Consider the following 23,558-nt stretch of genomic DNA (forward strand, 5'->3'; position numbering starts at 1 on the left):
AAGCCTTCCTTAGCCAAGAAGATTGTTAAGGAATGACTCTTCTGGCCTTTGTGCATACATGTTAAGCTTGATTGCCAAGTATTTGCATGAACTTGCTTCTTTGTTGCTGTTATTTTGAAACCAGGTCTTATATGGTCTAAGTTGGCTTTAAACTTGCTATATAGCAGAGGGTAATGTTGAATTCCTGATCCTTTTGCCTCTGTGTCCCATGTGTTGGGGTTACAGGAGTATATCACAATACTTGCCAAAAAAGACATTTATAGGCCCTTGTTTTGCAATGCTAAGGATTTAACCTAGGACTTTGTATATGATAGGCAAGTTCTTTACCACAGAGCTAAACTTTCAGCCTGAAACAGCAGCAGCTGCCACTGCCTCCTCCTTCCCACACAGAACAAGTCTAGGCGGATGAGAGCTTGTTGATACAGTCCCCTCTCATCACATTGCAGCAGCACCTTTGCATGTAGGATTTCAGAACTAACATCAGAGACAGATGCAAAGTCCCAGCCCTCCACTCTGTGGCCTTCCTTACCTCTCTATACCTGCCTTGTTATGTGTCTGTCTGTCTATCTATCTATTGTTTTTAAGACAGTTTTTGTTTTTTTGCGTAGCCTTGGCTGTCCTGGAGCTCACTCTGTAGACTAGGCTGATCTCAAATTAACAGAGATCCGCCTGTCTCTGCCTCCCTAGTGCTGGGATTAAAGGCCTGCGCCACCACTGCTTGCCTTCTGCTTTGTAATTTATAAACTAACACCTACTTAGTGGTTACAAAGGAGTGCTTGACACCTAGTATTATGTATTTGTTATATAGAAATACAACTCATGCTTTTTTGTAGAAGTTTGTAAGTAATTTGGATTCTTATAAAATAAACAGATACTTATTTGATTTGTACATCTTACTACCAATTGCTGTTTTTTATTACTACATTCCCTTCATAACATTTCTAGAAGTTACAAACCCCATTCATCTTCTTTCCCAGATAGATATAGTAGTATATAGTAGTATTTTGATCATCAAAAGTTCATAATTGTTTGCTAAGTGTTATAAATGAGTAAATCCATAATGTCCTTTGAATTGAAATTATAATTTCACCTAAAATTGAAGAAAATGGAGCTCTCTGGAAATGAAAAGCAGAACTCCCAAATATAACTGCATTTGAATTTCAGTTCAAAACACTTGTATTTTCAACACTGTGATCAACTTATTCTTTATGCATCTTTGTTAAATAATTTTATTTATCGATTTGTGTGTGTATCTTTGTACATGTATCCATGTGTGTATGTTGTATACCTACAGAAGCCAGAAGAGGGTGTCAGATTCCCTGGAGCTCGAGTTAGAGGTGGTTGTAAGCTGCCTAAGTGGGTGCTGGGAACCTGTAGTCAGACTTTCCTTTGGGCTGCCATCTCACTCCCAAATAATGACATGAAGACTTCTTATTAATGATGAGAGCTCAGCCTGTAGCTTAGGCTTTTTCCTAAGTAGTTCTTGTTACTTAAATTAACCCATTTCTTTTAATCTGTGCCCTGCCACGTGGCTCGTGACTGTTAACCTCTCCTATTAATCTACATCCTGCCACATGACTTGTGACTGTCAACGTCTTCTCCTACATGTGCTGCTTCTTTACAGTCTCACTGGTGACCCTTTTGCGCATCAATTACCTCCTCCTCTTCCTTTCTTTCCCTGGAAATCCCATCTATACTGCCTGCCTAGTTATTGGCTGTTCAAGTTTTATTACACCAATCACAGCAATACACCTTCCCCACAGTGTACAAATTGTTGTAAAGTAGAGCAGGTCCTTTGTTCTGTCCTGCCCGGCTAGCTTGCTCCCAAAATAACCACACAGAAATTGTATTAATTAAACACTGCCTGGCCCATTAGTTCTAGCCTCTTCTTGGCTAACTCTCACATCTTGATTCAACCCATTTCTAATAATCTGTGTCACCATGGGGTCATGGCTTACCGGGAAAGATTCAGCATGTCTGATCTGGCAGCTCCATGGCGGCTCTCTGCTGCCTTCTTTCCCTCAGCATTCACTTCTCTTTGCCCCGCCTATATAAGTCCTGCCCTATCTAAAGGCCAAGGCAATTTCTTTATTTGACCAATGAAAGCAACACATAGAAAGATGACCCTCCTACACCAACAAATATTCCACAACAGGAACCCAACTCAGGTCCTCTTTATAATATGATGAATTTATCTTTATCTCTGTAAAGAACTTTTCAATAGGATTGCACTTACTGTAGCGTAAGACATTTTTTTTCCCTTGCAGCTGTGGAAAGGACTCAACAAAGGAAGCTTGAAGAATTGCTTTTAGAAGCAGCAAGAGACGGGAGAACAGTCGAAGTATCAGCTCTGGTAACAAGAAGCATTATTTTTCATATGTTAGTGGTTTTTCTTTAAATGTTATGTTCATAATTCAGTCACTGTGGGAGGAAACTTCTTATCGTCATACGAGAAGTGTGACACACATACACTCGCCTGGCAGCTAAGCCAGGGAATAGTTTAGGAGCTTTACCTGCTGATGGATCTCTGAATTTTTGATTATTTCCTCTTCCCTAATCAAAAACCTGATGTTTGAGAATCCAGTTTTCCATAGCAAATGGCTAAGGTAAAGAAAATTAATTTTTTTTCAGATTAAGCTAATTTAAACTTGAAAAAAATTACAGGTGCTCTCAAGCAGAAAGTTTTCCTCATTTTGATGAGCAGTAAATTCTGAAAGCACATTGTCCTTCTAGAGGAGCAACTTAACCTAGAAGCGACAGTGTTGGATCAAGTACTCAGACAAACTGACCAAGCTGACAGCTTCAGTGCTCTTTGTACCCGCCTGGGAGACCTACTTTCCCGTTTCTACTTCCTGCATAGTCTCGTTAGATAAGGAGACTCTAAATTTGTTCTGAATTCAAGACTAAAGCATTGCCATTTGCTTTAAAGTTATTTCAGTCCCCTTGAAAACATTTCTTAGGTTTCTAAGTATAGTGCCTGCAGCATTTTCAGGGTTTTGTGAAACGGAGACTATATAGAGCTTGCTAGCGCAGTGAGGTGGGAACCTTGACATTTCTGCTTCTAGCATCTCTGGATTGGACTCATCTTGGGGACTGTTGGTGGGTGACTGATTTATAGTTTTGCTGTCACAAGACAGCAAGCATGTTAGTGAAACCTTTTTGTTATTGTTGTTTTTATTTTTTTGGTTTTTTTTTTTTTGAGATATAGTTTCTCTGTGTAGTTCTGGCTGTCCTGAAACTTGATCTGTAGACCATACTGGCCTCAAACTCAGAAATATGCCTACCTCCGCCTCCGTGTGCTGGTATAAAAGGCATGCAGCACCACTGTGAAATCTTAATGTGAGGGGTAGGTGGCTGGCGCTGCTGTCATGTATGGTGCCAGGATACAGACATCAGATCTCCTGGCTCCTGAGGACAAGCACGGCAGGCTGAGGAGTGGACTAAAGGGGCAGAGTCTAACTGCATGAGAGCTCTACTGTCCCGTGGGCTCTGCTGTCCCGTGAGCTCCACTGTCCCCTGGGCTCCTCCTGTGGGCTCTGCTGTCCCGTGAGCTCCACTGTCCCCTGGGCTCCTCCTGTGGGCTCCGCTGTTCCGTGAGGTCCACTGTCCCCTGGGCTCCTCCTGTGGGCTCTGCTGTCCTGTGAGCTCCACTGTCCCCTAGGCTCCTCCTGTGGGCTCTGCTGTCCCGTGAGCTCCACTGTCCCCTGGGCTCCTCCTGTGGACTCTGCTGTCCCGTGAGCTCCACTGTCCCCTGGGCTCCTCCTGTGGGCTCTGCTGTCCCGTGAGCTCCACTGTCCCCTGGGCTCCTCCTGTGGGCTCCGCTGTCCCATGAGGTCCACTGTCCCATGGGCTCCTCCTGTGGGCTCTGCTGTCCCGTGAGCTGCACTGTCCTGTGGGCTCCTCCTGTGGGCTCCGCTGCCCTGTGAGGTCCACTGTCCTGTGGGCTCCTCCTGTGGGCTCCGCTGCTCTGTGAGGTCCACTGTCCTGTGGGCTCCTCCTGTGGGCTCTGCTGTCCCGTGAGCTCCACTGTCTCATGGGCTCCTCCTGTGGACTCCGCTGTCCCGTGAGCTCCACTGTCCTGTGGGCTCCTCCTGTGGGATCTGCTGTTCTGCAGGCTCTGCTTGAGCCTTTCTTTGGTATATAATCACATTGTGTTCCTTTGTTAGCTCAGCAGGCCCAGTCCTCCCAATGTGAACTGTGTGGATCAGTTAGGAAACACCCCCCTGCACTGTGCTGCTTACCGGGCCCATAAACAGTGTGCCTTAAAGCTCCTGAGAAGTGGAGCTGACCCCAACCTGAAGAACAAAAATGGTGAGCATGCTGATGAAAGTCAACCTTGGTCATTTTGACTCTATAAAATGAAATCAGTACTATTTAAAATGATTTTTTTGGATCTAGCCTTTGATAAATTAAATGATGTCATTTTTAAATAAGAACATTCACAAATGTAAAAGAGCAACATTTTCTTCTTCTTTAAGACTTAGCTAGTAATGCACTCCCTACTCCAAATGAGACCAGTATTGACCAAGGTAATCCTTCCATCAGGGAAATAATAGGTACAATTGATTGATGTTTCATAAGGTTACCACCAATACAGAATTAGAGAATTTTGAACCACTGTTTTAGGAGAACTCAGGGTTAGGTTATCCTGGCATTTTCATCCAGGGATCAGTATACGGCCTTGTTTTATGAGTGTCGCTGTGTAAGATCACCTTGTGTAATACATGTTGCCAATCCATTAGCACTTAGGTCATGGCCAACAGTGCCTCGGCCTGAGCACAGCGGCTCTAACTCAGGTCTCCCCTTTAAGGCACAGCACAGTCTTGCACTTAGGAACCCAACCCAGCATTTCAGCATGGTTGGGGGCCATTTTATATGAGAAAGTTGCAAGCAAAACACTCTAAAACATAACACTAAATAGACTGTAAGGGGACACATGGCACTGCCTGGACTGAAGGCAGAGCATCAAGTTTTACCTTGTTCCACTTCAGCTTGTAGAAGAAACTGCAGAAGCTAGTGTTAGGTGATTTAGATTTTTCACCATTTTGGAGATATCTGTGAATATCCAAAAAATTGCCTCAAATAATTGACTTTGGGGTTTGTACATCTTTTTTAGCAGCATGCAGATTTGAGCTGCTGATGGGATAGCCTTGTTTTGGATGCTTTTTATGCATTTGTGCTTTTCTCTGGTCATTCGGTGCTGACTGTGGTCCTGCTGTGCTGTGCAGTTGCATAGGATGTGGGAAGGTTTTTAGGGTCCTAGCTAAAGTACTGTTGGGACTAAACAGGAATTTCCTTCTGTGCAAGTTGACTTGAAGAGATATGACATTTTTATTGAATTTTTCCATCAGTGAACAAAGATGTTTTATTTTGTTTTGATAACACACACTCATACATGCACGCATGCATGCATGTACACATTCCTTTTGAAATTGCTGGTTATAAGTTCATGTAAATAGGGAGCCTACTCAATTAGTTCCAAATGTGCTTTATTGAATTCTTCTTGTATGCTTGGCCCTGTAGACACTGAGTCCAGAGATGAGGCTCTAAGATTTCATCTAGTTGGCAGCAGCACAGAATTTATTTTTGGCATTAGGGGAGAATTCTATGAAAGAAATCTTATTATCATCATCTCTCCCTCTGCAGGAAGGATAGTTTCTCAAAAGTGCCCAGCAGATAGGGTAAAAATAACAAAATTGGCAGACTGTTATCTTTCTGCGTGCGGTGTAGAAACACTGAACTGATGACTGATTTCTCAGTGAACATTTAAGAAGGGTTTTTCTCCTCACTGATGAGGAGGATGCCAGCAGCCACAGCTGAGTCAGCAGTTCTTTAAGTCACACCTCTGCTTGTCCTCTCATCCCTTTCCACCCCTGGCTACCTTGGGCCATTCCAGAGGGCTGTCCCACCATTCATGTGGTAAATATTTGATATGTTAATAAGAGAGAAGGACTCTTTAAACAACCTCAGCACATTGAAGATGGTTTAATTATGCCCTTTAAATTATAATTGTATAGTGTGTAGAATTGTATGGCATGCAAATTTCTATGTTGGTAGAGCTGTTAAAACTGAATAAACAATACCGGGCAGTGGTGGCGCACGCCTTTAATCCCAGCACTCGGGAGGCAGAGGCAGGCGGATCTCTGTGAGTTCGAGGCCAGCCTGGTCTACAAGAGCTAGTTCCAGGTCAGGCTCTAAAAATGCTGCAGAGAAACCCTGTCTCGAAAAACCAAAAAAAAAAAAAAAAAAAACCAAAAAAACTGAATAAACAATAATAGATCAATCAGTTAATATTGTAATTTCTGAAAATCAAGGAATAACTGAAGTTTACACTTTAATTTAAATCAGTCAGATCATATTATTCCTAGTCTTGAGACCCTCCAGAATCTATCCGTCGTGTAGAAAACACAGTTTAATTATCGTGGGCTCACGGACATCTGATTTTGTGTGAGCTGCTTGCCATCTCTCTTGTCTTCTGTCTTGTTCCTCTCTCAGGGCTGTCGCGTTAGCTGTTACCTGTGTCTTTATAAGACACTTTTCAGTCTAACCATCCCTGTCTCAGAGAGGTCATCCAGGGTCAGTCTGTCAAATCTGTCATTAATTAAATTAGCATACCATGGTGTATTAACCTGTTATGTCTCTTTTATTATAAATTTATTGCCATCTTCTATGTTGTTCATTGCTAAATCACCAATGCCTTAAAATGACTATTGGCACATAACAGAATTTCATGAAAAGAAATAGAAGCAAATATGATCAATACATACCAGCTGTTTGGTGTTTTTAAAAAAATTAAGCAGCTAACCAGAAGGTAACAGGTAAATATAAAGCTTAAACCAATTGACTATGAGACAATTGGTCTGTATTGTTTTAAATTGATAAGCTTGTGGCAATTTGTTATTCAGTCAGAAAACTAATAATAGTCATTTAAGGCCAGAAAACTTAACTGGGCACAGAACCAGTACATAGTGTTCTGAGGAGAATTAAATTTTCTGATCTAAAAGGAGGCCTTAAAGAACCAAGAGGTGACTTCTTCAGGTGAGTTTGGTTTTGTCGGTGGTGAGGAGCTTTTGAAAGCATGAAGGAATATTGTATGGTAGAGTTATATGAATTTTTTTTTGTGTAGTTGACATAGTGACTTTTTCCCCTTGTGAATTTTACACAGATCAGAAACCTCTTGACCTTGCCCATGGTGCTGAAATGAAGCATATTCTTGTTGGTAATAAGGTGTGTATTGGTCAATTCATTCAGTGAGTTTTCAGGGGGGAATTGAAGGAATGCGTAAGTTCTGCCGATGTGTCTTCAATGAGCTGTGTTTCCAGCAGGTCCCCTACAGAGCTCTGCGGCGATATGAAGGTCCTCTCTGGAAGGTAGCGTGGGCCGGCTTAAAGTAGGAAGCTGGAAAGATTCTTACTGCCTTTTCAAGATTTCAGACATACAGCATGTCCCTGACTGAAAATGGTCTGTGTCTTAGCTACGGTTTTTATTGCTGTGAAGAGATACCATGACCACAGCAACTCTTAGGAAGAAAACGTTTAACTGGGAGGCTCGCTTACAGTTCAGAGGTTCAGTGAGTTATCGTCATGGCAGGGAGCATGGCGGCAAGCAGGCAGAGGTGGTGCTGGAGCTGAGATTGCTTCATCTTGCAGGCAGCAGGAAATCAACTGAGAGTTGATCAACTGCTCATGGTATCCTAAGTATAGGAAGCTTCAAGACCCGCCCCCACTGTGACACACTTCCTCCAACAAGCTCACACCTCCTAATAGTGCCACTCCCTATGAGATTATGGGACTATAAGATTATGGGGCCAGTTACAAAGTACCCCAGTCTTATTTATGAGGTTTTGACTTTTTGGTGCCATTAAAAGGATGTGCACTGATAGCAAGTATACTATGATCTTTTCTTGGCCTGGTAGTGTACTGTGGCATTCTTGTGCTACTGGTCATGGTGGGGAGCTGCAGTTTGCAGTCAGCCACGTGGCTTTGAAGGCAGCAACTGAGACTGCACAGCACTTTGTTGCCATGATACTTTGCATAGCGTGTTGTATGTTTTTACCACTCTGAAGTGGTGTACATTGCCAGGCATGTGCGGGCTCAGAAAGCTCTCCACTCTGAGCTACACCCTTTTAGTTATAGTGTGTTCAAGACACGATTGGCATACCCAGTCGTAAGTTGAGGAGGCTCTCTGTAGGTGATCGAGACCTTGGGTCTGACATTGGAAGCCACTTTTATACTCCTGCATTTCAGGAGGCTTCCTTTCATTGCATCAGCACTTTACGGAGGCTGGTTGTCTGCACTTTAAAGTAAGTCGAGCAGAGAGTTGCAGAGGAAAATATTTTTTCTCATTAAGTCATAATTGCAATATTGTTTTTTCTTATAAACATCAAATTATAGAGTATTTCATAGAAAATTAGTTCCAGAATTGTCTTAGGAAGGACATTTCTTTGTTGTAAATGTTTCTGTGTTTTAGAATTTAGTTGTTTTTTTAGAGTCAACCCTGGTAGCATTTAGTATTATGTTTACATCTGTAAGCAGTCCCTGTATATGAAATTTTTGTATTTTGTAATTATATAAAATGAATGTAGGTTACTTCTTTTCTTTAGACAGTCATTTACAACTTTGAGGGAATTGTGCTCAAAGCCCAGAACTGCCGTTGTCTGTAAACAGCCCTGAACAGACCTCTAGAGCTGTGTACTGTGGCCTTGCTCAGTTCATTACTGTTCATTGTGCAGTCCTCCCTCCTAGCCGACAGGATGTGTCTATTTGAGCTTAATTCTTTTCGTTACTTACGTATTTGAATCCAGATGCATCAGCATGGAAAATCTTTATCATTTTCTTGTAGAGTTCAAGATTTTTTGGCTGGAAGTTATTCTGGGTAGTGTTAGAACATGGAGTTCTTTCCTGGTATAGGAAACAGTAAGTATTCTTATGCTTAATAAATTTCAGAATATATAATTTTAAAATACTAAAAATTTTCATGTAGCTCTTTTTCTTTGTCTTAATTTAATTTTTGTTTCTGAAGGCCTGATGCAGTCCGTAATACTTACCGCCAGGGATGCAAGCACCTGACTCAAGCAGTGTGCACGGTAAGAGGAGACTGCTTAGTGCAGACTATTAAGTCAGAGCTGTGATGGGTGAGATTCATGGGATGTATGTGTGTTTTATACTTCAGAATAAGCAAAGTTAAAGAATCTGTTTGTGTGTGCGCACCGCCCCCCCATCATCCTGTTTATTTCCACTGTAGCATTAGAAACAGGCGATCTGTAAGCATCTGGACAGAGTGGTAAACACTGGCGACATGTGTGTCTTTTTCATGGTAAAATCAGGACGATGGAAGCGTCTCTGAGGCTGCAGTAAAACTGAAGCCCGTGCTGAGGTCAGGACTCTTAAGTTCTTTGTGCGTGCTCGCAGTTGTTTTACCTTACTATCCAGGAGCCTGGGACATCTCTGTCTACTGATGCACAGGCATCCTTCAGTCCAGTAGTGCTGTAGCAGCAGGAGAGCGGCTCGTCTGCCCTCAGCTGCACATACCTTGCCTCTCCCATGTCAGTGCTCTTGGGATCAGCAGCACTCCTTTTTGGAAGGCTGCAGGCTGAGTTCAGAATACCCCTGTGACTGAGCTGGGCCCATTCGCAGGCCTCCCGTCTTGTCCACTCCAGACCAGCGGGCCTGTGAAATTTCAGGACACAACTCACCTTGCCCTCTGTTCTTCTGAGGGTGCCGTCCTGCTGGCTCTCTTCTGTTCCCACTCTTGATTCGTCTACTCTGAACTCAGGTTTTTACCCTGTTGGGATCTTTTTTTTTTTTTTTTTTTTGGTATTTTTCAAGACAGGGTTTCTCTGTAGCTTTGGAGCCTGTCCTGGAACTAGCTCTTGTAGACCAGGCTGGCCTCGAACTCAGAGATCCGCCTGCCTCTGCCTCCCGAGTGCTGGGATTAAAGGCGTGCGCCACCACCGCCCGGCTCCTGTTGGGATCTTTTTATTATTTCATTTTTCACAAAACAAACTGGTTAGTTTCTCCCCTCTCACTTTTAACACTTCTGTCATTGACTTCTATGGAACTGATTAGGTTTTGTTGTGTTTGCCTCTGCCAGTTTTATAACTTCTAATTTCTTATGCAATGGTTTGCTTCCAGCTTCATCTGTGAATCATATCAGCACACGCTAAAGAGACTCATAGAATGCTCACACTATAAATAAATCAAGCTATGTTCAGTTTCTAGTTTCTTAGGATAGACACCTAGGTTGATCGAGATCTCTTATATAAATATTCCTACCCTTAACTGACCTTTAAAAGTTATAATAAAATTTCTATAATATAGAACTTAACATTAACTATTTTAAATTGCATGGTTCAGTGGCATTACGTATACTGCACTGTTCTGCTATTTTGATAGCATATGGCTCTAGGAGTTTTTTGTGTTCCCACATGGATGCTCTATTGCATACAGACTTCTACACCCTCAGCTATTGCTGTCCATTGCTGTACTTCTATTTCGAAGGACTTGACCATTCCAGGTACCATGTATAAGTGGAATCATGTGTTTGTCCTTTTGTGATACACTTTTTCACTTAATAAAGTGTCCTCCAGATTCATCTATGTGTGACATGTTGATAGAATTTCCTTCTTTTATTTTTGAATTAAGAATTGTAATTGTGCTGGGTCATGTTGGTGCCTTTAATCCCAGCACTCAGGAGGCAGAGGCAGGTGGAGCTCTTTGAGTTCAAGGCCAGCCTGGTCTGCAAAGTGAGTTCCAGGACAGCTAGAGTTGTTCCACAGAGATGTCCTGTCTCAGAAAACAAAACAAACAAAAAACTAGTTGTAGAAACAGCATACCTTTTAAGTTACTGTTTGAACTGTTGTCAGTGCGTGCTTCATTAGTTTTATCTGTACTCAATTTGCTATGAAACAGACTTCTAGAACTTTTCTCCCATGACTAGACTATGCTTATTGCGTATTTCCCATTTTCTGTCTCTGCAGACGCTGTTAAGCACCATCCTGCTTGCTGTTTGGATCTTAACTGTTCTATGTGCTTTATGGCAGAGAATCATGCATGTTTGTGTCTTGGTGGCTACCCATTCCACTTAGCATAATCCCTCAAGATTTGTCTCTGTGGTGGCATAGACAGTTTTCTTTTCAGGAATCATTCTCCTTTGTACTCATATACTACATTTTGTTTATTCATTATTCATCTGTCAGTGGACAGTGATGTAATAAACATGGGTAGAAATATATTCCTAAAAATAGACCTGCCGGTTTACATGGTGGTTGTAGGTTTGGTATCTGGAGGAGCCCTCTCTACAAGAATAGCTTGGCCCTTTGTTTTCCTACCAGTAATGCTGGAGGGTTTCATATCTCACCAAAGCTGCCTACTGTTGTTTCGGTTGGTGACCATTGTGGTGGGTGTACTGTGGTATCTTATTACAGTTAGGATTTGCCTTTCCCTGTCCTGGTGGTGTTTGGCATCATTTAGATGCAGTTTGAACATCTGTGAACAATTTTTGGAGAAATATCTGCTTAAGTCCTTTGCCTGGTGTTCAGTTCAGTTGTTTCTTTTGAAGTTTGTCCTAGGTGTTCTTTCTGAATGGATATTCGTACACATAATGATGTGTTTTTCCACTCTGAAAGATCTTTTCATTTGGGCGATCATGTCCTCTGATGTATAGAGGATTTAGATTTTGACAGTCTCATTTCCCTGTTTGCCTTGGTCACTTCTACAGCAATCCTGTCTAGGATGGCATTTCAGGCACACGCCGTGCAGTTTCCATCCCTTACATTTCCTTTCATCCATTTTGTAGTTCAACTTTTGACACTGTGAGCTGATCTACTTGATTTTTGGCATGCTATACAGCACAGTTCAGCTTCATTCTTCTGCCTGTGGATGTCCAGTTGTGCTCACACCATGTTTTTAAGTCTGTGCTCCCCCGCCCCCAGCCTGCTTTTTAAAACCATTGACTATACATGAGGTCTGTCTCACTGTGTTGGCTCATGTACCCGCGCATCATTACAGTTTTCCTCAGTGTGGCTTTGCAGTATGTTTTAAACTGAGGAAGTTTTGGGCCTCCCAAGTGCTGAGATTAAAGGCGTGCACCACCACCTGCCTGGCCAACCTTTGAAGTTTAATTAATCATTTTGAGTATGTTTTGCTTATTTTTCCTCTTATTAGGTCCCTTCCAACGATATCCTTAGTATAATAATTTTAATGTTCTGGAGAGTGGATTCTGTTACGTGTCTTTATTGAATCATTTTCTTGGTTTACTCTGAAGTGTAAGCCAGAGTCTTGGTTCAGATTGATCTAGTCTGGTGATATGTTTTGAATCTGTTCTGTGCGTGTGTTCATGGTTGGTTAGTGATGTGAACCGAGGGTTAGTGAGATCTCCAGACTGTTTCTTCAGAGATCTTCCTGCTCTCTTGGCTGGTTTTGGCTGTCCGGCTTTGCCTATTAGTTCTCAAAAACAGCTGACTGCCTCCACTGCGCCCTTTCAGCCCTCATCTCCATGTGTGTGCTGCAGGGGAAACACCCTGGGTGATGGGCATGACGTCCATAGATTCTGACTGGGGCTTCTCCAAGAGTGTCCTTTCTCTTGTCTGTGGATGGTTGTTGCCATTCCAGTTTCTCTTATGACTGGCTTTGTTCTGGGTGGGGTGATCAGCAGAGGTCTACAGAATTGTTCCATAGTTATTTTCTACTGGCATCCCTGTAGTAGAGCCTTGGGACAGAAGTCCTTCCTTTATATTTAAATACCCTCCATTTCTAATTTTTTATTAAAAATAATTATTTCTAGTTCTTTTTACCTCCTTTACCACCTCTTCATCAACCTTACCTACCAATTACTCCTGTATACTCAGCTCAAACATTTTCTACAAAGAAAGAAAAATCTTCAAGAATGGTATGAAGAAATTGGAGCTTTGTTATGTAGAGGGTTGTACAGCTTAAGTACATCCTAACTTATACTTACTGGGAAGTAAACCTAATGCAGCAGACCCAGTGAACCATGGGTACTTTTCTGGAGTGACTAAGGAGATGGCCAGATTGGCACGGATAAGCTGCAGTGATCTTCTAGGTGATCTGCTTCTTTGATTTTTATCAGCTTTTGAGAGTGTTCATAGTACTTACGTTGTGTTAATATGTTGACGTTTGTGATGGATAACTTCAGAGACTTTGTTTTCCAGTGAGTGAATGTTTTTTGACTTCTTTGTATCCAGGTGAAACCCACAGATAGCTGCCTCTTCTCCATCAGATGCTTCGACGACTCGGTTCATGGCTTCAGGGTTCCTAAGAACAGCCTTCAGCAGTCACGAGAGGTAAGCTTCTCATGCGTCAACTCCTTCAGCTTTCCCAGACCTCAAGCATGTTTCCTTAGTATTAACATCGAAGATCTTGTTGATTAACCTTATTAAAAATATATTTATTGGAAATGGGAGGCCAGGGAGATCTTAGTGGGTAGGGATGCTGGCCACCAAACTGATGATGTACATTTCCTCTCCAGGACCCATGTGCTGTGGCACATATAGACTTGGGAATAAATACATAGATATAACTAAAATTTTTTAAATAATTAAGATTTACTTATTTTTGTGTGTGTGTGTGTGTGTATGTGTATTGTATGTATGTTTGTGCATGAGTACAGCTATGTGTGTAGAGGTCACAGGACAACTTTTGGAAATCGATTCTTATCTTCTACCTGATGAACAGGTTGTTTGTTTTTCTGCTGCTCTGTGTACTAATTGATCTGCAGGCTTCTGCGTGACTCTGCTGTAACTCTTCGCATTCCACTGGAGTGCTGGGATTTCAGATAGGAGCCACCACACCCAGCTGGGTTCCAGGAATCACACTCCAGTCACCCGACTTGTATTGTGAGCACATGTATCCAGGGAGCCATCTCACCAGTCCCCACTTTTTAAAATAGAGTTTTTGATGTATTTATTGTTGTATTCTCACTTTGTTTGCATCTGCACGATCCTATGTATGCTAGTGCATATGCAAGACAGAGGAAGACTGGGTGTTGTTCCCCAGGAACTGGCCACCACCTTTTGGCAAGAGGATTTCTTACTGACTTGGAAACTTGGTTCTTACCCAGTAGGTCAGAGAAGCCAGGGATCCCTGGGAATCACCTGTCTTACGCCTCTCTGGCTTTTTGCAAACGTTTTGGATATTGAATTTAGGTCTTTGTGCTGGTGAGTTATTGTGCTAGCTCCCCAGCCCTGACGATGATACTTTCTATTGGGAATAATCCTATGAAGTTTTTAAAATTTGGTACAGGAGTTTTAGTTGTTAAAAACTAAAACAAGTAGATACTTTCTGCTTATAATTTTTTGTTTTGGCTCATACTGACTTGGGGGGAGAGGAGATTAAATGATTGTTTAAAAGCATAGCCTTTAAACTATAAGAAAACTATAGCATGGAAAAATTGCCCAAGAATGTGCAGTTTGTATGACAGAAAATATGAAGTCGAATCCAATTTTTGGGAGGCTAGTTGCAGTATAGTTGAAGCCCACTTCACTCTCCCTGACTTCCTCCCACATTTTCCTCACTTCCCTACCCACCCAACTTTACATACTTTCTCTTTCTCTGTCTGGCTCTGTCTCTCTCACTCTCTCATGTCTAGGCTGTTTCAAATTCTGGCTATTATGACTAGATCAGCAACAAACAAGATGAGCAAGTATCTCTATAGTAGAGATTTTGGGGTCTATATCTAAGAGTGATGTAGCTGGATCTTGAAGTAAGTCTAATCGAGTTTATACACCAGCAGTGAATAACTGTTCCCTTTCCCCCATATCCACACCCATTTGTGTGTGTTTTGAGATAGGGTTTCTATGTAACAGCCAAGCTGTTCTGGGACTTACTCTGTAGTCCAGGCTGGCCTTGAGTTTACAGAGATCCATTTGCCTCTGCCCCCTGAGTGATAGGGTTAAGTTAGGATTAAGGGTATGAGCCACTACTGCCTGACAGTTATTTGTTTTCGTGATTTTGAGGTTTCTCTCTCTCTCTCTCTCTCTCTCTCTCTCTCTCTCTCTCTCTCTCTCTCTCTCTCTCCCTCCCTCCCTCCCTCCCTCCCTTCTTTTTTTTTTTTGTTCTTTGTATAGTTTAGATACCAAATCCCTATCAGATGTATAACTGGTAAAGATTTTTTCCTTTCTGTAGGTTGTTGCTTTGCCCACATGATATAGTCTTTTGTCTTTCAGAAGCTTTTCAGTTCCATGAGTCCCCATGTACTAATTGTTACTCTTAGTGCCTGTGCTATTGGTATCCTCTTCAGAAAGGCCTTTCCTTTGTCAATGAGTTCAAGCCTATGCCTACTTTTTCTTTTACCATATTCAGGTATCATATCATATCTGGTCTTGTCCTTGATCCATTTGGAGTTGAGTTTTGGATGCTAAATATGGATCTATTTGTATTCTTCTACATGCAGCTATCCAATTTGATCAGCACCATTTGTTGAGGATGCTGTCTTGTCTTCAGTATTTTTTGACTTTGTCAACATTCAGCTTTACTTAGGTGTGTGGACTTATGTCTAGGTCTTCAATTCTGTTCCATTATTCAGCATGTGTGTTTTCACACCAATACCATACTGTTTTTACTAGTATAGCTCTGGAGTGAAACCTGCAGCAGTTCTCTCATTAGTTGCTATTGTTTTAGCCATCCTGTCTTGTGTGTGTGACAAATCATTATGAGACAAGCAACCTCTGAAAATGCCATTGAGTTCATTTTGTGTTGGCTGTCCACTGCTAAGCCTGGGACCTGTCCTTAAGGGTGGGTTGTATACCCAATGAGACTCCACGGGAAAAGACTAATTTTTCCTTTGTGAGTTGTTATCAATTAGAGATAGCAATTTTACAGTGTTTTTGCTTCCTCTTCTGTAGTTTCCCTGAGTTCTGAGGGGAGGGAGTTGATGGAGAAATCTCATTTAGGACTGAGCATACCAAGGTCTCTTACTCTCTGCACTTTGATCTCTTGTGAGGCTTTTTGTTTCTTGGGAAACTTTTCTGACAATGGCTGAGCAAGGCACTGCTCTATAAGTATAGCAGAATGTCGTTAGTAGTCATTTTATTACTATGTCCCTTTAGCAGAAATTCTCCTATTTAATTTCAAGTTGTGGGCATCCAAGTAATATTGGGTATGGGTTTCATCTCATAGGGTGGGCCTTAAATCAGTCAGATTGTTGGTTGGCTATGTCCACTATGGCACCAGTGTATCTTGCAGGCAGGCCACCCTTGTAGATTGAAGGACTTTTTAGGTGGCTTTATGTTTGCCTTTCTCCTCTGGCAGTGTACCTCTGGCTTCTGCAGCACTGTTGGTAATGTGCTCTCATTGGGTCTCCTCTTGGATATCCTGTTGTCCTGTGTTATGGAGACCCTGCTGTTTTGGGTCTGTAGGTTTCTTCCCCTTCGCATGCTCCATCAGTTTATAGATGAAGTGGATTTGGGGTTACTGGGTTGGTCAGCCCTTCAGCTTTCCTTCATTGTCACTACCGGGTGAGCCCTTCAGCACTGCCTTGGCCAGATCACCTAATGCAGTCTGCAGCAAGGAGCAGGGCCTGTTCTCTGCTCTCAGGTTCTCAGATCTGACTGTTCACACTCACATCACCAGGGCCAGTTCTACTGTTTTGCCCAGGTGAAGTGCAGGGTCCTTTCTCCTAATTGCTGTAGGTGGGGGGATACAGGGCGCAGAGAACTATTGCTCTCACACCCTCAGTGATGGTTCTCCTGGGATCCTGACAACAGGGTCAGCTCCTGTGTGCTGCCCAGACAGGGTGCAGAGCCCACTCTCCTGTGTGCCACAGCGATTGAGGGGGCATGGCTAGTTCTCCCACTCCTGTGACCCCAGGGACCAGCTCTCTTGCCTGCAGGTAGCAAGGGGTGGAGGAGGAAGGGCATCTTTCCCTTGCCTATGCCACCACATGTCAGATGGGTAGGGGTGGTGGTCAGGGTCAGCTCGCCCATCTCAAGCCCTCGGGGCCAGTTAGGAACATTTTCTTCTGTGATTTTGTTGAAAGTATTTTCTGTGACTTTGACCTGTTCTTCCTTTGTTTTTATTACTCATGGAGTCCATCTTTTTTGTGGTGTCCCAGATTTCCTGGCTGTTTTGTGACTGGAGTTTTTATATTTATTGTTCTCTTTGACGGAGGTGATTTCTTCTGCCTTGTCTTCGACACCTGGGATCCTCTCTTCCTCTCCCATCTCTTATGCTCTGTAGGTGAGGTTTAACTCTGAAATTTTTGTTCCACTTCCAATTTTTTCATTTCCAGTTTTATTTCAGTTTGAGGTTTCTTTAGTGATTCCATTTCTTTAGAAAATTCTACACTCTTGTCTTGAGTTGCTTTCATTATTTCTTTCAACTGCTTGTTTTCATAGTCTTCATTAAGAGATTTATTCACACCCCCTTTAAATATAAGCATGCGTAATTGCATTTGAAGTCCGTGTCTTGTGATTTCGCTGCATTGCATTATTCAAAGCCTTCTGTAGCAGGTTCGCTGGCTTCTAGTGCAGACACATTGTCTCAGCTGTTGACGCTTGCGCTTTTATGCTGGGATCTAGGCATCTGGAGTTAGGATGTTCGAGTTGTTGTCTGTGTCCTTATCTGTTCTTTTTGTGCAGGTCTTCCTCTCTTTGGTTGCTGTTGTCATGTCTGGATCCTGGGCAAATGTTGTGGCTATGGTGACCCTGGCAGAGAGTGTTGTGTAGGTCAGCAGGTGACAGCAAAGGAGTGGGAATGACTAGAAGGGAAGTCTGAGAGTGGCTGTGGGAAAGGCCTGGCGCAGTGCTTCTCACCCTTCCTAACGCTGCGGACTTTTGATACAGTCCCTCATGTTGTGCTGACCACAACCATAAAATTATTTCATTGCTACTGTTATGAATAGTAATGTCTGACATGTAGGATATCTGATATGTGACCCTTGTGTAAGGGTAGTTCACTTTTCCAAGGGATCAAGACCCCAGGTTGAGAACCGCTGAACTAGAGGGACAGGATCTGTACCAAGAGATGGAGTCCTATAGCAGTCAAGGTGCGTGGGGGGTGGGGTGGTTTCTACAAGCAAGTTTCTACAGGACTAAGAGTAAGTTTGAAGAAATTATAATGGGGAACATGAAGGATAGCAAAAATTACGTATCTGAGTCCCAGCCCCGAGTGGACACTGGATATTCTTGGTCGAGAGTGTTTCTAGGATGGGCATCTAATACAAAGGAATGGAAGTGGGCTATAAGAGAAGACCGACTGGGATGAGAAAGAGCTACAGTGGGTCTTGGCTAAGCCTGCTTTGAGCTACACTGTCATGCAGTCAAATCGGGCTCCACTTTGCCAAAATTTGTGGCTCGGTGACTTAATGGGAAATCCATCTTTCTTAAAGCAGAATTCATAGCCTTAGCTTTTACTTATTTGTTTGCTTAGAAAACTTGATAAAGTGTTTAAAGAGTTTTTCCAAAAGCTTTTCCTCAGTTCAGCAAGGAACCCTAAATAATCGAAGTCATGATTGCCTCTTAGTATTGCACAGAATTGTAAGAATTGATCACACATAATGCCAGAAGTGAACAAGGAAGTATTTTTAGTTCACTTTGATTTTACAAAGTAATTTTAATTGCATTTGGCTTTTTAAAGATGATCTAAGTTTATTGTGTGCCATTTAATGTTAAGTTCATAATACTGTGTTCAGGTTTATTGCTGTGTATTAAACTGTACAACAGTGTTGGAAACTAGCCATTTTCTGTGAAAAAATGCCCTTCATTGCTTGATTTCTGTAATATATTTGAATACTAATTAATACATACATGTATAGAGGATTTTTTTGTTTGGTTTGGTTTGGTTTGGTTTTTCGAGACATGGTTTCTCTGTAACTTTAGAGCCTATTCTGAAACTAGCTCTTATAGACCAGGCTGGCCTCGAACTCACAGACATCTGCCTGCCTCTGCCTCCTAAGTGCTGGGATTAAAGGCGTGCGCCACCACTGCCTGGCAGTATAGAGGATATTTTTTTAAAAGCACTAGGAATATCTTTTTATGCAGACAGGTCATAGACAAGAAATACTCAGAATGTCACTTTGGGTGCTTTTTTGACCTAGTAATTCTTTCTTTGTAAATTTTATGCTTAATAGATATTTTTTGGAGCAAAGGTGTGTTTATGTAATTCTTGGATTGTTGCAGACGTGGCTGGAAGCCATTGAGGAGCATTCTGCCTATAGCACTCACTACTGCTCTCAGGACCAGGTGACTGACGAGGAAGAGGAAGATGCTGTTTCTCCCATGGACCTGAAGGAGGCCTTAGAGGTGAGCAGACCCTCTTCAACCTCTATACCTAACTCAGTCATGGTTTCTGAAATTATGATTTCTGACAATAGAAATAATATTGCCCTTTGTCTGGTTGCATTCTACTGATACACCTCTGCTATGATAGTACTATAAAATGTCTCAGTGAAAATGTTGTGATGTTACTGTTTTTATGTTAAATACATGTGTGTTTGGAAACTGCCTCCAGCAGGTGAGAAATGTAGAGCCTGACCTGCTTCCCTTTATGACTTCACCGCATATTTCAGAGTCTCAATAATGCACCCATGGTGACACATTTCTTGGTCAGAGTTTCATTTAAAACTGCTTGCAGTATGTAAGTATCACTGCTTAGGGATAGGGTAAAGCATCAGGAATGAGTGGAGACATCTTTATCTGAGGAGAACACTACCTATCCATTCCTGACAGTAGGTATCTTGCGGGGAGCAGGGGTTAGTCATTGTGCTGGCTGTCTCCTTTAAATGCATTGTGTTTATCATAAATGTTGGTATATCTTGGAGACTTAGACCCACAAGGAGAAGCCTGTTTAAGTTTAAATAGTTATCTCAAGTACATGAATTTTCCTCCTAAATTTAACCATATGAAAATTAAGTGGATTATTTAAGGAATTTGCATGTTTCTAAGTAAACAAGTCTAATGACATTAAGTTTACTAATATCTACAGAGTTTCAGTGACATAAGAACCTTTAATCTCAGATGAGCAAAGAATGTTAGGCTCCATCATTCCTAATTTTAATTTATGATAGAGTATCAGAGAATTTGAACTCATCTGTGCTTTGTAGAAGATATCTGATAGACTGTGTTAGAGATTGCTTTATCTGTATTGTTTTAAAGTATAATATGTAGTATAATAGCCACAAACATAATTCTTAGACCAGTCCATTTTACAAAAATAACATCCACCAGAATATTTAGAATTACATCAAAACTTAGACAGTAGGGGCTGGAGAGGGAGCTCAGAGGTTGAAAGCACTTGCTGTTCTTGTAGAGGACCAGTCTTCTACAAGACTTGTAATGCCTTGTGATGCCTTGTAATGCCTTGTAATGCCAGCTCTAGGGAACCCGGTACCCTCTTCTAGTCTCTCTTAGTGTCTACACTCAGTATAGGGCCATACCTCTACCAGAGCCATCCTGATCCTAGTTGCTGGGGCTACCACTTGGAGTTAGGATGGTGACCAGGCCGAGCTGCTGCCTGAGGCCATGTCTGGGTTCATGACCCAACTGCAGCCAGAGTGTGTTGAAGTCTGTAGCCCAGGTTGCCACTAGGGTCAATACAGAGGCCCAGGACCAGAGACTATAGCTCTTGTTGCTATCTGAGAGCCATGTCTTCATCAATTTTATCTTTTATCATAACAATGGAAAATTATAACTCTCTATCTATTCTTCAGCTCCATCAAAGACTCCAGAAGGATATAATATTACCTCCGTAAACTGGAAGTAAGCAACTTCCAAAACTCTAGATATGACAGAGACATCTTGCTGCCTGGACAGTCACCCAAAGTTCCTCTGTACCATTGGGGCATCCATCTTCGGCCTACAGGCCCATAGTATCCAGCAGACATTTCCATGAAGCAAGAAATTTCAAAGACAGTTCAGTCACTTTCTGCAGACTCTTTCATGAGTCAGGAACCCCGAAGGGTCATCTCACCTTTTGGCAAGTTCAGCAGTCCTCTCTCTGCGGGGTCTGTGTGTCCAGTTTATGCAACAGTCCACGCAAGAGCAGTTTCTTGCTCAAATGTCTATCAAACTCCATAAGGAGCCTCTTCGATGCCCATCTTCCTCTTGAAGTAGATTGGTGCTGCCAGGAGCAGACGTGTCTCATTGTCATGAAAAGCCCTAAGTTATTAAAACATTTAAAATGCCATATTCTGTAGTCTTTGAAAGATATGAAGAATGACTATCTGAAATATATCTATGCACATCTAGAAAGTCTAACATGAGTACAAACGACTATTATCTATGATTATCCATTAACAATCTGTATTTCCTAATTGCACATTACATTCTTAAATGAACTACATAATCACAATACCTTAATCAAGATCAGAAATACATATACATATAATAAAATTGACCTTAACTTTATACCAATAAAGCAAAATTTATATCAGTGTAAATTATTCATATCTATATCATATCCCCCTTTAAATATAAAAGAACATTTATAAACAATATTTGGGAATATGGATGTAGTTATCTCTCCAAACTTCTTCCTGCTGTTTGGGGGTGCTGTTAAGCAGGTCTTTCATGGTATATACCATGCTAGGTACATCTCAGTCGGCAGTTGAGTGAAGTAATTTTTTGAGGGTGTTCATAGCAACCTTTCAGAAGGGTGTGGTCTATCATACCATATTGGGATAGAAGCAATCCACAGGGTCTCATCCTCTGTGAAAACAAAAGAAGATCCTCTCCAAAGCATCATATCCTTAACCCAAATTTGGAAGTCATGATACCTTCAGAACATATGTGTTGGATCAGCTTAGCAGCCCATACAATGAAATGTCTCTTTGTATTTAGCTCCTTAACAGTCAAAAATTTTAAAGAAAACACAATAATACACAGATTCCAGGCTCTCTGTGAATCTTCCATTTTTATGTGGCTTATTTTTCTTTATTTCTTTTAATCTATAGCTATCTGTACTCTGTCTCTTTAAATACTTTACCTTTTTTAATGCATTAACTTTATTCTCTATATTGTTTTTTTTCTCTCTCCCAAGCCCACGTACACTCATCTAACACTGTGACCCATTTATAGGTCTTCTATGTCTGAATCTGTTCTATTGTGAATCTGTAATTTTTTACTATCCAGGAGCATTTTTGTTTTGCAGTTTTAAATCACTAAGAGCTTAAGAATCTAAGCTGTGACATTCCTAGGTCAAAAACAGGTACTGCGGGCTTGCCCCGCCCAGTCCAATATGGCGGAGCCGCTTGTGCCTCTGAGCTGCAGAGCGGAGGGCTGCTCTGGATATTGACTCCACCTCTCTCCAATTTCAAAATGGAGGACGTACCATTTTCTACTAGCTCTGGAGCCTCCAGGTAGGAGCCGCACTCAGCAGTTTAACTCTGAGACTGAGCGTGCGGCACAGAAACTCTTTTCATCCAAGTTACAGCCAAATCTGACAGGCAGAGCACTGCACAGGCTGGAAACATTTCTCTGTATGGCAGCAGGAATCCACCATGCTCTCCTGCCTGCCTAAGCCCGATCCTGCCATCTGCCCAGGTGTAGGCGGGAAGTGCTGAGCCATTGGCATGGTCTCGGAGTACTTTCTTTCTGATCCCGAGTGGGAACACAAACATCCAGTCCCATAAAAGCCATTGAAATGCTTTAAAGCCAGAGTTCACGCTGGCGGTACAGCCCAGGAAGCTGTGTTTGAAAACAGCGAAGCTTTTTTCCTGCTGAGGCTGAGTCAGGAAAATTTCTCTGCAGCACACTCTAGCAAACAGCAAAAAGCTGTGTTAAACTCTCTCTCTCTCTCTCTCTCTCTCTCTCCTTTTAAAGCTCTCTCAGGTTTTACATGGATCCAGTTTACCACATTGGGTGCCACTCTGTAGTGATGGGAGCAGCGGGCTGCTTCCCGCCACCCAGCTAGCTTTACCCGAAGTAATTACACAGAAACCACATTGGGCGCCAATTGTAGAAGGAGCTGCGGGCAGGCCTGCTTTTTGTCCCGCCCGGCTTCTGGTTGTCTGGCTAGCTTATGCCCCAAAATAACAACACACAAATTGTATTCATTTAAACACTGCTTGGCCCATTAGTTCCAGCCTCTTATTGGCTAACTCTCACATCTGGATTAAACCATTTCTAATAATCTGTGTAGCACCACGAGGTGGTGGCTTACCAGGAAAGATTCTAGCCTACATCAGTCTCAGGTCGAAGAATCATGGCGACTGACTCATTTCCTTCTTCCCAGCATTCTGTTCTGTCTATTCCACCCACCTATGTTCTGACCTATCAGGCCAAGCAGCTTCTTTATTAATTAACCAATGAAAGCAACACATAGAAAGAAGACCCACCTACATCAGCTAAGGCCTATTTCTGGGCCCATGGCCCAGCTACAGCTGTGTGGATTTCTGTGGCCCGTGTCACCTCAGGAGGCCTAGGAACCATGTGAGATGAAATCAAAGGGCCATGCTGAGCCAACCACACCCTTTGCTAACCATGAGAAAGCTGGTCTTGCCTCTTGCTGGACACTACAGCAAGAGAACTGTCCCCTGCATGTTGGAGAGATGGCCCCCACCCCTCACTTCAGGCCAGGGTGAACCAACCCTGAGGGCATGCATGT

The 23,558-nt window shown here is 42.3% G+C and overlaps 1 protein-coding gene across 1 annotated transcript in view; it reads left to right on the forward strand.

Moving 5' to 3' along the window:
- Positions 1 to 23,558, forward strand: part of Osbpl1a (oxysterol binding protein like 1A) — a 185,926-nt gene that overhangs the window by 39,845 nt on the left and 122,523 nt on the right. Inside the window, 8 exon segments of the mRNA XM_038331129.2 lie at positions 2,268 to 2,353; positions 4,167 to 4,311; positions 7,166 to 7,227; positions 7,326 to 7,370; positions 8,842 to 8,915; positions 9,022 to 9,085; positions 13,205 to 13,303; positions 19,136 to 19,258. Coding sequence (XP_038187057.1) covers positions 2,268 to 2,353; positions 4,167 to 4,311; positions 7,166 to 7,227; positions 7,326 to 7,370; positions 8,842 to 8,915; positions 9,022 to 9,085; positions 13,205 to 13,303; positions 19,136 to 19,258 — 698 coding nt within the window.

The sequence above is a fragment of the Arvicola amphibius genome, chromosome 5 (genome assembly GCF_903992535.2).
Source record: "Arvicola amphibius chromosome 5, mArvAmp1.2, whole genome shotgun sequence".
Classification (NCBI taxonomy): domain Eukaryota; kingdom Metazoa; phylum Chordata; class Mammalia; order Rodentia; family Cricetidae; genus Arvicola; species Arvicola amphibius.